The sequence below is a fragment of the Falco biarmicus genome, chromosome 4 (genome assembly GCF_023638135.1).
Source record: "Falco biarmicus isolate bFalBia1 chromosome 4, bFalBia1.pri, whole genome shotgun sequence".
In the NCBI taxonomy this organism is placed as follows: Eukaryota; Metazoa; Chordata; class Aves; order Falconiformes; family Falconidae; genus Falco; species Falco biarmicus.
Genome location: NC_079291.1, coordinates 12,510,736 through 12,527,358, shown reverse-complemented (window position 1 = coordinate 12,527,358; position 16,623 = coordinate 12,510,736). Strand labels below are relative to the sequence as shown.

The following is a 16,623-nucleotide window of genomic DNA, read 5'->3' as shown; positions in this document are numbered from 1 at the left end:
AAGTATGACACGAGCACAGCCTGACTCCAATGGCCCGTAAAAGACAGGATATAAAACAGCTTGGTACTGAATCCAAGTGAATTTGTCTATTGCAGCAAGGTTCATGCACCACTTAAGCCTCACTCAGGTGCTCAGATTTGATTTAAGTAAAGAACAGGTCTCATGCTCTCCTTTTGACTACTACTACATTCCAGCAAAGACTATGGATTCAAGAGTTTTACCTGGTGCCACTCACTGCTAGACTACTGTAAAAGACTATACAACTGCAACCTACATTTTATTTGATCTGAAACATAATTTTTGTCTTTTTTCCACGCTCCTTCCTGTTTCAAGTTGCTTTACCTTAATTAGAATACTGTAGAAAGGAAAAAAAAATCCAACATACTTAACATATTCAAGGCTTGAACACTCTTCAATCAGTTTTGCAACATATCTGGCTCCGACATCAGTGATTTGATTGTTGTATAAGCTTAACGAAAAAAATCACATTGTTAAAAATAGGTTATTCCTGCTGTTACATTAATATTTACAACCTGAATGTTTTAGAATGCACACATAAGATCTATCATTTTTGTATGCCTTTGTACACATTCACAGTTGCTTGTATTTCTATTTAGATACACAATTCATATTGTGCAGGACTGGATATAAAATACAAGGAGACCAGACTGTAAATCATGGGAAAATATTACTTACATATTTTTTAAATAAATGGTCTCCCCAAGCAAACAAAGCTTCCCTTTATTCCTCTGTTAGTACAGAAATAATATTGCCAGAAGAGAAGTCAGAAGAGAAAACACTAGAAGAACATATTTTTAGTCATTTAAAAGTCACAAAATCCCCTTGCAAATATTACTGAAGATCAGATACTTGAGCAGATGTACTTAAGTTAGGGCACTGGAGGAAGACGGCAATTCTTGGTATTCATATTCACTTTTCAAAAAGTCTTTTAAGTAGCTACTTAATCAAGAGCAGGAAGTCAGTGCTAACATGCCTTCCAGTCTCAACTTGATTAAGAACTAAATAAGGTCTTACAGAAATTGGTACCATGAACTGTATGTTTCCGATACTAGTCTCTACCAAGCTGTATCTGCTTTGCATAGTTGAAATAAATCATTTTACAGCAGAGAAAACAAAAGGTGCTAGCTATAAAGTACACACTTTCTTGCTCTTGCTCTCTCTACCCACTCCACAGCTAGCAGAAGGCCTTAGGTATAAAACTAGCATGCCCACACGGCTCAGTAACCTGACAGAAGGGTTTGATGTCAATGGGAGGCCACCCTGTGACGCATTGTCATAGGGGAGGAAGCTGTGGTCCTTTTCCCAGTGAATGATTACAGGATGGCAGCTGAACTGTTTCTGACACAAAATGCTGCTTTGCTTATGGTCAGTAAGTGAGGAGGTAACTGTGGTTTCCACCCTACCTTTGCTGTGTCAGTACTGTCAGCATTGCAGTTTTATTTTCTAGTATCATTATCTAGTGTCTTGCTCCCAATTGGTACATACCCCAAGAAAGTCACAATTCGGTACTTGGAGAGTTCTTCATACAAGATCCTTACTCCATGATCTGTGACCTGATTTACACTAAGCCTGAAATGAAAGGAATGAAAAGAAAGTTTGAATCAATACAGATTACAAGTGTTCGTCATCCATCAGTTAAAAAATGACAGGAGATCTATGCATTTTCCTCTAATATTTTAACAAGTCCTTATGTCATATATTAAAAGCTATTAAAGGGAAATGTGAGCTCAGTTTCCTATGGCTCACTTTAAAAACAACAAAAACAAGAAGCCCCAAATCTCCAAGGTAATGCTCTGGAAGCTGTCCACAGAACCGAAACCAATAAAACGTAGAAAGTCAGAAATCAGAGACAAACACCTCATCCTCCTCCTGTATTTACTGTGATTGCAGGAAAGAATCCTGCTTGACACTAACAAAAGCAAGCTTTCCAAACTACTCTTCCTGCAACCTTCTCTCGGAGTACCTAGTGAAAGCCAGGCATCTTGAAAGTCACAACACATTCAGGCTTCACTGAATAAAGGTTGTGAAAAGCCCTGGCCAGGAAATAGAACTGCAGTCCCATGGGTGTGCTAGATGTTTCTAAATTTATTGTCCCAACTCAACCTGGAACAAATGAACGTTGGTCATTCACAGAGTAAAACTACTCCTTTTCACAGTTGTTCTGTGTTTTGGTTTTTGAGGGTTTTTTGTTGGGTTTTTTTTTTTTTTTAACTTCTCAAGCTTTTTCACCTTGCCTAAATGCACAGGTTCCCATGAAGCATTCCAACTCTGATGAACCACATTTTCTCGGTAAAGTTGTCCCCATGAAAACATTTTGACAAGTTTTAGTTTTTACACAAACTCAGAACCTGAACATTCACTGCTGAGAGCCCCTTATCACTGACAGCTTCCCCTGCTCTTGCTGGTTAGTAACTTGGTTGCTTTGGAATGCACCAGCACACAGGAGAAATCAGAGCCAATTTCTACAGATCAGAACAGTCTGCTTCTTTGAAAGGGATGGTTAAGCTGTTAGAAACAACATTTCCTGACCTGCAGAGACTGGCCATTAGAAATAAAGTCCTAACATCAGAAGAGCCATAAAGACAAAAAAGCAACCTAACAGATCGGTTTGGTGCTGCGGTTGGTGTTAAAATCACACTGTGTAAGGCATGATCACATGATAGGGGCAAAGGATGAAAGTCTGTCCTTCTCTTCTTTGTTTTGTCTTACATAATTATGCATTTACCTCCCAAGTTTCCTTATTGCTTTCTCTTGGGAGGTCAGTGGATCTGCAACTAGCTGCAAAAACAAGTGTCATTTCCTTTGATTTAATCCTAGAGGAAACCAAGGAAGAGCACAGCCAACCAGGAGGAATAAATTCTCATTTATAAAACAGGGGAAAACCACATCTAAAGACTTCAACTACATCCTTTCACGGAGTACTACATGTTAGCTTTTGTTCTGTGAAAGCCAGACATCTTGGCAGGATGTAAAAGCATGAAATTCAGAGCTTTTGACCAAGGGTTATTGTGAATAGTAGATCCTCTCTTACCCCAAATGATCAAGGGCAGAGATAGGCTCAGGCAATCTTCAGATAATGGAGGAAGCATTTCTGCTTCCTTTCTTTTCCCTTAAGCACTTTCTGCCATAAAAATCCTCTTTTGAGACAAAACAACTTGAGCCAGAGCTAACTAAACCTACAGGTTAAAACAGTCCTGGCTTCTAAGGACTTATCACCCCTTCCATTTGGGTTTCCAAATTCACAGCTTGTCCCTGCTCCTGTGACTAGCTGAACAAAGATTTCGGTAGATCCGAAACTTTAATTTCTAGCAGCAGTAAGAATCCTCATCTTCCTCTTCTTTTGAGATCAATTCCCCCAGCCCAGCAGTTAGTGGAATAAACCAAGGATAAGCAAGGACCTGCTTGCACAAGCTCCTACCTGATCACTGCAAGCTTGCTGAAACAAGGTAGGAGCTGTTTTACTCCATAGTCATTGATGTTGTTGTTGTCCAAATCCAGAGCCAGGCGCTTTTGAAAGTGATGCACAACAAAGGAAATAGCACTGCAGTCAGCAGAGCAGGCATTGCAGTATGTGAGCTTGATGTAATTGGCATGCATGCGTTTGGCAGCCAACTTCCCCACTTTCTCACTTTGAGTCTCGTAAAGGCATCTCAGCATCCAAACAAAGTGGGGCTGGACCTGGATCTGATTGTACTTCAGAAGCCTGGAACGAGTGAGGCCTTTCAGGTGGGATTTCATGCTTTCCCCAAGGTATGTGATGAGTATCTTTCTCTTCCTCTTAATGACTGCAGGCAAAACTAAATGTCTGAAGAGCTTCTGTTTTGATCTAGAAAGCAGGCCACAAAGAAACAGGTTGGTAAAATGAAAGTGTTCATTATTTCGGAAAGGATCCTTCCCTGCTAGCTGTTTCTTGAACCAAGGAATACGAAGACAAGTAGGCTGGGCAGTCTCAGTGGAAAAGCATTCATTGAAAAACTGAAGTAACTCCTTGGCACCCACTTTCTCTTCAATAACCAGGAACAAAGCTGTGAAAAAGGACTGAAGGGTTAAGTGTAAGAACTCATAAGTGGACTGATTGCCACAGCCACTGTAACCTTTAACTGTCCTGAGAAAACCCAACTGCAAATCTCCTTCAGAGATGTTTGCTGCTGAGGCCTCCTCCTGCTCAAAGATGAAGAAAGAGTTCTCCATCCCTTTGTACGCCATTTTACCCAAAGCTAAAAGAGTTTCCCTTCTTGATACGAACATCTCTGCTTGGCTTCTGGTGTTGTTCTTCAGCAAACTTGTTTTCAGAGATCGGTTCAGATGGACTTCAATCATGAGCAAAAATATATCTGTCAATGTAACAGAACAGTCTGGAAGCTCGTGGCTGTCAAACATGGAATGGAAATGTTCATAGCTTTTAAAGATAATCCAACAAAATAAAGGCACTGAACACAAACTGCAGAGACTGGGGTTAGCTTCCAACTGGTTCAATACCATTTTTCGTTGCCCCTCATCTTTGAAAAACACAGTAGTGTATTCCTTCAGGTTATTGCTGGAGAAACCACGGAGCAACACTTTCTTTCTGATTATGTTTCTTTGGATCTCAGTTCCTGTCCTTGCTGTAAGAATTTTCTTGGATCCCTTAAGAAGTTTTCCTCTGAGAAGGTTTACCAGCAGCACCAAGGGATGGATGGGTTCATGGGGTGAACACATCTCGGGCACACTACTGAGATCAAAATTGGAATAGATCTCATCAAAGCCATCAAATGTGAGGAGAACTGTATGCGGGAATTGCAAGATGTGATGGAACACCTCAGTGGGGTCCTGGTCTGGGTAGCAATTATATTTGAAGAGTAGGTCTTTCAAACATATAGCTTCATCTTCCTTAAAGCAACTAAACATCCTACATCGGAAACGGAAGAAAAATTTGGCTCCAACATCCAGTTCTTTTCTGGCCCAAAGGCTTTGTATCTTTTGCAGCAAGATGGATTTTCCAATTCCTGCATCACCAAAGACATAAATAGTCTCTCCATCTTCATTAATTAGACCAACTGCATCATCAAAAAGGGCTTCTAATTGACACACTTTGCCTAGACTCTCATTGGTAAAACTGACCAGTTCCATAACACTGTTAGAGTAGATTTCTTCAAGCAGCATCTCTTCCCTTTGAGCATATGACATAACAAACTTAGAATCCCGTCCCAGTTCATATCTGAGTTTCTGGCAATACCTGCTAACTAAAAAGACAGTGAACTATTATTAAACAGCCTATGTATACAGCTACCCACCTCTCTGGGAACTGAAGGGCATAATAAGCAAAAGTAAATCTAATGTAAAATTGGTCCTTTGGCAGATTACTTCTATTTGTGCTGCCACCACCACTTTCTTGGGAAATTCAGGTGCTAATGAGAGGTAATGTGTGAGCCACCATTCACTGGTTTAAGGGGCTGCTGTCTTTCAAGTGATTGTGTTATTCGGTTATTGGGCAATGTTGGCCTGTGTTTTTATTGCAACAGAAAGTTCACTTCAGATGGAGGAAAAGTAATGCTTGTATTTATATAGTATGAAAAAACCTCCCAAGAGGAAAATATTTACTTCCGTAATATGTTAACTCTGACTTTTGCTATACCTCATCATTTACGATCACATAATAATTCAGGTTGGAAAGGACTTCAGAAGGTCTCTAGTTCTACCTCCTGCTCAGAATAGGGTCATTTATGAGACCAGATTAGGTTACTCAGGGCTTATCTAGTTGGATCTTGAAAACCTCCAAGTATAGAGACTGCACAGCCTCTCTGGGCAACCTGCCTCATTTCTTGACTGTACTTGTCATGAAATACTGGCTATGCCATCACCAGAACATCACAGTGTTGCTAATATTGTAGTAGAGGCCTAGAAAATACTACAGCTGGCACAAGGTGGTTATGCCATTGTGCTATATATCCACAGACAAATGTAGAAAGAGCTTGACTTAGCAAAACAGGATGCAATGTATCAACACGACTCTCATGTTATACAGGGTGTCTTTAAATTATTTGGCTACCACTGCTAGCAAGCACAGTGTATGCACAATTATTTACCCTGGCTGTGCCTGCCTAGACTCTCTTACTCTCATGTCACCTGGTCAGAGCTTCCTACATAGCAGGGTAGTTCTAAAGGAAGGGATGTAGATGCATGGCCTTACCTGGATCTGTATTTACCACAGGTTTACTACGAATATTCTCTGAAGGCATGTAACCTATTTCATCCAGCCAAGGTTGAAGTTCATAGTAAGCGTCAGTGACTTTCTGCAGGACATGGATGAAATATTCTGAAACTTCTTCTCCCTTACTTTGAACCAAGTCTAGAATTTTGCGAACCTGAAGAAACACCACATGAAAGATTATTGATACATAGCATTTTATCACAGTTAGACTTGTAGACTGCTTCAGGATCCTTTTCGGGCAGGAACAGGGGATCAAAATAAAAACTGGTGCTTCAAGAGCATGAATTAAAATCTAGCTTTTTTGCTTTTGAACCAATTGAACCATCACAAAATTCACTTGCTGATTGCATTTGGATGTTGCAAGAGAGTTGGCTCTGCAAGTTAAGGTCTGAACTTGTAGCTAAATCATACGCTAACCAGAAACAGAATGGATAAAAACTGCTCCTCAAGAGGGAATCCAAAGGACTTCCTCAGCCTGACTAAATAGTTTATTTTAAAACCCAAGCTCGTTAAAATAGTAATAAAAAAAGGTGGTTTCTCAGTGCCTTAAAATTCACCTTTCGGTTGGTAACTACTCCAGTCACATTTAGATTTACTTGTCATTCAGCCAAATCCAGAGCAGGGTTGACAGCATCTCCCTGTGGATCTTAATGCAGAACCAAAAACTACAACTCTTCCTTTTAACACAGCAACCCAGTTTTGCAGGCTTTCCCTGTATAACGGACTCACTGCCTGAAAAAATTACTAAAACTAATGGCTACCAGGCAGTGGCTAGAGCAGTTCAAGACCAAGCATCACCTCTAAAGGTGAGCCAGAGTCTGATCTGTGTGCAACCAGTACTGGGCCACCCTAGTACAAAAGCCTCTGTAAGACGGAGCAATCATCCGGGGGCCCATTTTGAATGTCTGGATCCTCTTACTATAAATGAACGAAGAATTAAGTTAAAAATCAGACAAAAGGTCTCTAGAGACTGTGGTCTCTTGTGAGCTTAAAGCAGGGTGAGGTACATGCAGCACAGCAAAAAACATGCTTTGAGGTTTTTCTTGTGTGCTCTAAAAAGCAATTTTATGCCTTCCTGAGGAGCGCCCACAGAATCCACTTCACTTACACTACTGTGTCCTGCTCTGTGTTTCTGCTTAGACTCCTGATGCATGGCCTCCCCCTCAGCTTTGTCACAACAATCATGTATATTATGCTGAACAATAAGAAATGGAGATGATCATACAGTGTGCATTTATTCAGCTTTGACCCTATACACAGAGTGAGCATTGTGTTACCATTTCAATTTGCCAGAAAGAATGGTTAATTTATGAAAATCTGCACTGTCAGTGAAGTCCAAGGTCTCTGAATTTTGGATGGTTCGCCTGACTAACTGTGACACTATTCTGAAGCTGCATGACTGGTTGGTCAGGGAAACGAATGAGGAATTTGTTTTAAGTCATGATGCAAAGAGCAACTGTGTACATGTGATAATTTTCTCCTGTCAAAAGACCAGGAAATAATTTTTGCTACTGATGTCCAGAGATTAATCAAAACCCCAAATATGCCAGGATGTATCAATTCTCCATACAAACATTCACAATGTACATAGGTCTTTTAAAGAGAAGGGAAGGTGTGCACATGGACAACACACAAACATTAACTTCTAAAATAATATTTAATTTCTGTCTCTCCTCCTCTAAAGCAGGAGGATCTGTCCCACAGCATGCTGAAGTAGATTTTACTTGCAATACTCTGCACATTAACAAAGGCTTGAGTGTAGTAAGCTGTGCTCTAACAGCCAATGTGGTTACCTCCATATCAGAGGACAAACCTGCAGCTGAGAGGACAGAACAGCAATTATCACCCTGCTCATTCTTACAGCTGCCAACAGACATTACAAGGAGTGCCTGCCATGCTGGAAAGCGATATGCTGGAGACACTTGTCCAGAAGGAACGGGTGGGGAAACTCCAAAACAACAGGTTAGAAAAGACATGAGACATAAAATTGCCAGATAAGCCCATAAAACCCAGTGGCAAACTAAAAGTAACAAAAGCTTATGCTGGGTAGCGAAATAAAAAGAATACCTTATCTGCTTGAGTTGGAAACTGGACAACAATCTCTGCATCTTCAGTGGAGAAATAGCCATTCTTAATCAAGTTGTCAATCAAACACTGTGTGTTTCGGATTCTACTGACCAGAAGTTCTCGGTATACCTTCAGCAAAGTAATGAAGGATAGAGGACTTGCTCCTGGAGGTTTTTCCACAGAAATCTCCAAGTTAGCACAAAGCTGGCCTTCCATAGTTGAGACAGGAAGAAGCTGCTCCACCTAGCCTCATCTTTGACAAACTGTCCATTTGCAGTGAGAGTCAGCCTGGAGTTAGCCCTGAGGTAATCTGCCCTTCACAGTACCGAGCCTGTAAAAAGTAATTGTTTAGAACCTCGATTTAAACCTTATGCAAAGCAGATACATCCTTCAATTAGCCATCAAAGAATACTTCCAACCCCTGCGTAATACCATGGCCAACTTTTAAATAAAGTTTCTTCCTCAGGTACTTCCATTTATTTGTTCAGGTTTCAGGAAAAAAATGCCTACAGCAGGCAGTCTCCCTTCTGTACCAGTACTTTACTCTAGCTTGCCTCAAACACCACCACTGGCATCTGCTTTATTAACTGCCTGTTCTTAGTGCATAATTTAATACTTTTTATTAGCTTTTCATGTTTCAATAGGCAAAGCAGGGCATCTGTCCAAAAATATCTAGACAAGGAAATAAATGGAATAAAATTATATTTCATAGCAATTAATTTTGTAGGAGGAATTAATTTACAGTAGCAATTCACTTTGCATTTTCTTTGTTACAACAATAGATCCTGTATAAAGTGCTGCCAGTACGGTAACTGTCCCTGAAAGCGAGGTCTTGTGAACCCTGGGACAGTTTTAGCTAAACTAGGAAAAAGCACTTATCTTCAGGGCACCAGGTTTGAAAGGCAGTAGTGAGACTGTAGGAAAACCAACGATCAGATCTTTCTGTTAAGAAAACCAAGAGTAAAATGATGCTAACAGTGAAAATGCTGATGTAGATTCCAGAGCTAGTGTACCACTTAAGGGCACAGAGCACTTGACGCCTCCAAAAGTGGTTGGTTTGGTTCAGACAGCATGTAAAACAGAGAAAATATCATTGCATTGGCTTAGTTTGGTTAATCTAATGAAATTCAGGTGTGTAACCATAGAAGTTAAAAATACAATTTTTCAGAATCTGAAAAATAATAATGTCACAGAAAGGACTGAAATAAGTGATTGTAAATATACAAGAACCCATCCCTAGTGATTCACACAACAAATCTGGACCTCCAATAAGCAGGAATTGCACGGAATAACTGAATTCACAGACCTTTTCGCCATAAGATGAACTAGGCCTGGAAGACGGTGTCACAACTCATATTCATTACTGCATTGGGCATCCAACACACCTCCATCTTCATAAAGGGACGAGACTGCACACAATACAGCTTGTAATGAAGACACCAATTTAAAGCCTGTGCAAACAGGCTTGAATGCCTGACCTCAGCCCCTGTACATACACCTAAGAGACACAATGCGATAATTAAATCAGACATGGCTCAGGAAACCCTCTCATTGCTGTAGAGATGCTGTTTAGAAACCATACTCTTTAGCATGAATGCTCTCTCCTTGTCTACAAATATGCGTGCTATGTGTACTCTTGCTCTCTATACCAGCTCTTTGGAGCTCTTTTTAGATGGTCTTTTCTTCCCATTTTTCTTTACAAGGCATAAAGCAGTAGGAATCAGGATCAGACTGCTCTCTATTGTATCACTACAGGGTTTTTTTGAATTGAAATTAATATACCATATAGCAGGCATGAAGCCATACTGTAATCACAATTCATCAATAAGTTAATTTAGGTATGAACTTTGCACATACAATTTCCCATGCAAAAAGCAGATTTTTCGCAAAATCACAACTGAATCACCTCCACATAGACAATAAGAATTTGCATGATCAACACCAATTACTGGCACCCTCCAGTAACAGCTAAAATGTACTATTGTTTCATCAGGTCAAGGGATATTTGGAAGAATGTTCTTAGATTCTGATTACAGTCATTAACAGAAACAAAACACAAAGCCCTTCTTCAACATTTCTGTAAATGCTCTGCTGCCACAAAATTCTCACAATTTCCCAAGATGTTTACAGTGATGGCAAACTTTCCAAATACCCCCCAGCACTCCCTTGACAAGCTATAACTGAGCCCTGCCAGCTCACAGGCTCTTCTAAGTGACCTGCTAGTGGAACAAACCCATTTCTACAGGTTTTCCATACTAGCAGGTGCATCAGTGTAACTTCTGCTTGATGCTGGAGAAAGACACAGCTTATACTACAGCACTTGAGTGATACTACCTGTCTACACTTACAACCACAGGGCCAATCAGCTTAGCTCCTCTGATTTCAGGAGACCAACAGGTCCTAACTTGTGGTTGCTGACCTCCACAGATGCACGTAACTGCATTAAGAGTAGAGCCCTCCAAAAGCTGAGACCAGGCAAAAGCCCGGCGCAACTGTTTTGGATAACAGCTAACTCCGAAACTGTAAAACTCCCTTCAGCCAAAAGGGAATGTAACCAAATGATCTGACTTTCTTATCACATGAGTGACTGCATCAGCTCAGACAAATCAACTTTCATCACGCCATTCACATGACCCACCAGAAAAAGTAGCTGATTTCTGAGTCACTCAGCTTCCTAGAAGTCACACTGGTACACATCTTTGTTCACGAAAGCTCATTCCATAAATGAACTCTATCATGAAGACCAAACAATGCTGAAAAACATAATTTACTCTAAAGCTTTTGCAAGGTTTTAGTTAAAGAGATAGAGTCACCTTAAAATGCAAGCAATAGAAATATTAACCCTTTTCTTTCAAGATACTGCATCTACCTGACATTCCCTGTGTGCTTTGGTTATTTGAGGATCACATTATTCTAATGTATGTTCTTTCTTCCTACTTTGTGAGAACTGAGACAAACATCTAGGAAACCATAATAATGAACCAAAGTGCTGTCATGTGTACAAAACAAACGGAAATATTTTCTTCACTCTTTCAGATCCATCCACAAAGATGATAAGAAAAGAAAGAAAAAACACAGCAAAAGGACAAGAACATGGAAAATACGGAAGGATGAGAAGGTCTCAAAATGTCTGCCCTGCATCTGCCTAAGACCAAGTCAGTACAGAACCTGGTTGTTACTGGAAGGGGTGTATATACGCATGCTGCAGGTGGGATCATGTTCCCCTTCTGCAAGAGCGGAGGAACAAGAGGGGAATAAAAAAAAAATTAAAAAAAATAAAGTGAGGCTAAGCATCAGGGGAAAAAAGTAGAAAGTGCAAAAATGCCAAGCAGGGAAGTCAAGAGCTGGAAATATGAATTCTGTGCATGATGTCATACCCAGTGACATTTTCAGTGTCAATATTAACTTTAAGGCAAAAACCCCGTATCACCCAGTACCAGAGAAAACATTAATTTTCATCAGTCTCTCTTCATAAGAAAAAAATGGAAATTTCCACCATCCACATGCCACATCACATGAGCAGCTGAACACCTTAAAGGGTGCTGGAATAGAAAGACTTCCTGCCAGGTGTAGTTAAAAGAAAGGCAGGTATGTGCATGTTTGTAGCAAAGTGTAGCAGCTATATGAAGAAACTTCAGGTCCTACTCAGACTAAAGTAAACATAAGAACTTCTGCAGTAGCAGTTCTAGGTGCAACAGCATCTGAAGTCCTGATTAGCACCAGAAATATGCTTGTTCTCTTGGAGAAACACCCTGCATGTAAGATTCTAGCATACACAGTTCTGTTTTGCTTGGGCAGGTTTTTTGTTGGTTTGATTTTTATTTGTTTTTAAAACACGAGGCCAATGTATTGACATCATGGGGTCTCCAACTTATCTGCAAGTCCATCACCTCTCTTTCTGGAAAGTCCCAGCTTCCATAGTGCTTTAACATGGATCTTTTCAGTGGGGGATTACAAGGTTACTAAGTACAAAGTCACTTGTTAAAGGATCTGTTAGTTTTACAATGCTAGGTTACATATCCTGTATGTTTAAAGGTAAATGCTTATGCAGCTTATACATATGCGTTGAAAGCATTTCCTTGCCAGAGGGCATATCACGTTCTTTGCCTTATCTTGGGGACTCCAGATGCTGGATTCAATTCCAGTGCAATTCTTGTGACTGATGTGGCATCAGTTATGGGGACGCTGATAGAAAAGACTGAGACATACATTAATGTGAGACACCTCAGTGCACTGACCAAGGTCTAAGAAATCCACTGTTGAGAACTACCACCTCATCTCTGGAACTGTTCCATTTCTGAAAGGGCTAATAAATAAAATATTTTTTCTGAAAGCTACCTTAAGGTTCTTACAATCCTTTGTTAAAGCATAGCTAAGTTTGGTAAAAACAAATCACCTGTTCTAACAGCAACAGCTTGTGAACACATTTAGAGAAACGAGCATTATCATTCAAGTTTGTACACTGAAAGGTATTTACACAGGGAGAAAGGGAAAGATTTGCAAGCTTGATACAATAGCTGAAACAGCTAAGGAGGAATGGAAAGACACGAGACACATAACTGGGCAAAGGAGGAGTCTAGTATGGGGAGATAACGGGAGAGATTCTTAAGGGGAAAAGCTTCCTATGTGGGAACAGAATGGAATTCTTGCTCCTGAGAAGAAAAATAAGAAACAATTATTTACTCAAGAGAATGACAGTGATGTTGGAGATGAAATTCAGTTAGCCATTTTGAGGACAACAGCTTCAGTGAAGCGAAGAATACAGAAAACAGACGAGCAGAAATTAAAAAGAACCAGAGAGGAGTGTGCTCATCTGTCATTTGTAAAGGCAAAGGAGAAGACTGGGCCTTGGCCAAACGCAGCGTCAATGGGGGCTGAAGTGACATGAGAAGCAACAGCAAGCGTGGCAAGAGATCCACATCATAAGCCTGCACAACTGAGAACAACGAAGAGGAAGCAAGATGGGGATCAGGCCAGGGATAAGGAGGGAAATGAAAAAGGGAAATGAAATTTGTCATGGTAAGAGGTATGGTAAAAATACCAGTGCTCACAGCAAGGTTTTGTATAATCCATGTCAATAAGCTGCAGTAGCGCTGATGGCTTCCGCCTAAAGGCACTGGCACTTTTATCTAGTGGTTCTTCTGGCTTCCCTCTATTCTCAGCATTGTGCAAGCATATATACATTTATATCTTTCCTGGCCCTGCCCTTCTCACATCCTCTTTTCACTAAGATCTCCTTGCTCTTCTAAAAAAATCTGCTATGCCTGCTCAACTTCTAGGGCTGCAAGTCTTCTGGCAGTGAAGAATACACTGGTTTATCACAAGGTCTTACCAAATGTAAATGCTGTTGAAAAAGGAGCTGAAGTATCATAAAGAATAGCTACAAACATTGCCACTTTTGGGTGAGCGAGGGAATTCACTCCTCATTAAGCTAGCTCCTCCCAAGGAGACTACATAGGATGAAGCAGTAAAGGCAATACAAGGAGCAAATTAATTAACAACTGTCTCTTAAAGCACCTGATTTAAGATCAAGCCAGGTATTTCCGAAGAGCTGAAAACTCAGTCAATACTACTTCTTCTGTAGTCTTGTTATTCTGACAAAAAATATTCCTCTAAATCAACTGTGGGTAAAAAAAAAAAAAGTCCTATGCCACCTACCTAGTTATCCACAGCCAGTTGCTGGAATACCTTCTGGATTTTCATGGCACCTAGTAGCTGGCTTTGGCAGGACCACAGCAAAGTGCACACACAAACCTCTGTGCCAGCCCAGGGCAGGCAGAGTCCCTGTTGGCATAGCCTGCTGTCCATAGTATTCAAAATGCAATTGCTCTTCAAGAGGTGGCTGTATGAAAATAGTACTCTGTTTCACATGAAAATCTGTGCTCCTTGTGTCTCCAAGTCAGGTTTGTTTCCTGGAAAAAGCTATTATACAGTGCCAGCCACCCCACTGCTGGGTCATTACAGCAAAAGGAGAACTGGAGACTTTGCCATGCTTTTTCATTAATGATGGTAATCCAGACTCATTCAAGCCAGTCTAAACTCAATTTTCTGCTATCACCAGGAGAAACAGAAAAGAGACTGATTTTCCACATCTTATTTCACACATGCCACAGCAGCCAGTCTTTGACTATAACAAATGAGTAAGACAGAACGGATTTCCACACAGCAGCTCTCACTTTTAAAAGAATTTCAACTATTTTACATAGTTCAAGAACAGTAAAAAATTTATAGAGATGAGAACCAAACAGGCACATACACTACACAAAAAGTCTCCATGTTTTGATGAGAAGTAATGCAATATATTTCCCAGAGGTACTAAAAAATAGCCTTTTATTTTTATAGCACAAATGGAGCATTGGTAGAGCTTGTACGGAGTCCCTGTAGTGATCCTAAATGATTTTCTGTATCTATGAGTTAAAACACTCATCATACCCCAGTTTACAATCTTTATATAACTAGCACCATCGATATGATGTACATCAATAAATGCCCTGGGAGCCATACATTAACATCACACCAGGGTAAATCCATTACAACTCATGCGATTTTGCAGTGCCCTGCAGTCACCGAGATCAGCATCTTTCAGTGATTCCCCCTCTCTCCCCCACCTCTGACTGTAGCACAAGCTTTTGTAGCCATCCCTAGTTGCTTGAAGAGCAACAGATGTAAAAGAACACAGGAGAAATTATTTCTGCCGCCACCTGGTAAACTGACAAGCTTTTGTTTAAAAGGCACAGGCTTTTACAGAAATATTCATATCCCTCACAGGCTTTGCTGCTACATCTCCTAACAGCTTACTTTTAAAGAAACAGAACTTTATATACAACGTTTGGGGACGTTTTTAAGTAGTGGAGGAGAGGGGAAACAATTTACCGGTGTATCTAAAAAAATGGAATTGCTTTTCTACAATTATTTACTATTTTCACGTTCGACTTGCAGCGAATTAAAGTTGCAACCGATGGAATCATATTCGCAACTCTCCCGGCGCTACTTCCCCAGCTTTGTTATGGCCATTAGCAGCAACCCTAGTTAGTTTCTGCCACTCCACCTGCCGACCGACCGACCGATCGACCGCCGCCGCTCGGCTGTGCCTGCGCATCCATCGATCCAGCAAAACGGGGTCCTGAGCGGGGGCTGCCCGAGGGCCGGGGGGGACAGGGTTAGCGGCTGGTGTCGGCAGCCCCGCGGCCGGGAGGGAGCCCGCCCGCCGCCCCCCGCGGCCCCCCGCCGCCCCCCGCCCTCTCCCGGCGCCTTTCGCGTTGAGTGAGGCAAAGCGGCGAGGCCCACACGGCTCCCGCGTGAGTCAGCGCACGGATGCGGATCCTCGGTCTGGTTTAATCCAGGGAAGGGGCTTTTTTAACTGTTTTATCCGTCGCTTACGGGAAAGGCGAGGCGGGGGCAGGTAAGCGACACCTTCCAGCCGGCGCCTCCCGCCCGGCCGCGGGGCGCCCCCTCCCACCTCCTCCGCCCGCCCGGCCCTCGCCACCCTTCCCCGACGGCCTTCGGGAGTTACATCACCGGCCGGCACCTCTAACAGTATTTGTGCCTGGTAGCGTCGCCGTGTTTTGCTTCGCTCTGTTTCCCCCGTCGAGGAGCTGCGGCGGTGCCGCTGCCTGTCCCGGCCGGCCCCGCTCCTCACTCTGCCTCACCCCGCCTGCCACACGGCAACCTCCTCCCCGAAGGCGGGAGGGGCCCATGATGAAGAAATACGAAAAAAGTCCCAAAACGTTCAATCCGGGACCGCGGGAAGTTCACCAAGGGGCAGGCGCCAGCGGGAGCCGCCGGGGCGCAGCCCTTCCCTTCCACCTCGCAGCCCTTCACGCGGTAACACAGAAACTGCGGTTTACGGAAAGTAGAAACTTTCGATTTACGCCAACCCAGCTCTGCCGGCGCCAGCCGCGGGCCCGCCGCCTACCGCCCCCCTTCCGCACACCCCGGGGCCCCCGTCCCGCCGCGCCGCCCGCTCCTCACGACGTGGCGGCCGCCCCCACACGCACGCAGCCGCCAGCCGCGACCCTCCCCCGCCCCTGGCCCTGCCCTTCCCCTCCACTCACCGCGGCGGCGAAGCGACGGAGACGAGGGGGGGCGCACGGAGCGCCAGCCGGCCCACGGCTGCCTCCCTCCGCCCCGCACACGGTCGCTCCACCCCGGCGGGAAGCGGCTGCTCCCCACGCAGGCATGGCCGAAGGCCTCTCCTGCTTCACGGAGGCCGTCTTCTCCTCCCCCCACCGGCACGGCAGGCGGCCGCCTCCCCCGAGAGGTGCCAGCGATCCCGCCTGGGGCGAAGGAGGCTTTCCCCCAGCCCTCAGGGGCTCCCGCCATTTTCCTCCCCAGGAGGCGGCCGC

At 42.9% G+C, this 16,623-nt stretch overlaps 1 protein-coding gene across 12 annotated transcripts in view; it reads right to left on the bottom strand.

Moving 5' to 3' along the window:
* The window catches only part of NOD1 (nucleotide binding oligomerization domain containing 1), a 28,447-nt gene extending 12,029 nt beyond the window's left edge, over nt 1–16,418 (bottom strand). For 3 of the 12 annotated variants that reach the window (XR_008821339.1, XR_008821342.1, XR_008821341.1), the window contains exons 1-7: nt 15,807–16,171; nt 9,585–9,776; nt 8,279–8,609; nt 6,191–6,365; nt 3,440–5,243; nt 1,507–1,590; nt 386–469 (exon numbers count right to left, since the gene is read on the bottom strand). Coding sequence is in view for 8 of the 12 variants with exons in the window: in XM_056335434.1 (XP_056191409.1) it covers nt 386–469; nt 1,507–1,590; nt 3,440–5,243; nt 6,191–6,365; nt 8,279–8,494 (2,363 nt within the window). In the remaining 4 variants the exon portion in view is untranslated. Of the gene's footprint in view, nt 1–385; nt 470–1,506; nt 1,591–3,439; nt 5,244–6,190; nt 6,366–8,278; nt 8,610–9,584; nt 15,461–15,806; nt 16,173–16,332 lie in introns of those variants that run through there. The other 9 variants (XM_056335434.1, XM_056335436.1, XM_056335437.1 and 6 more) reach the window with 7 other exon arrangements.
* Nucleotides 16,419–16,623: the final 205 nt, after the last annotated feature.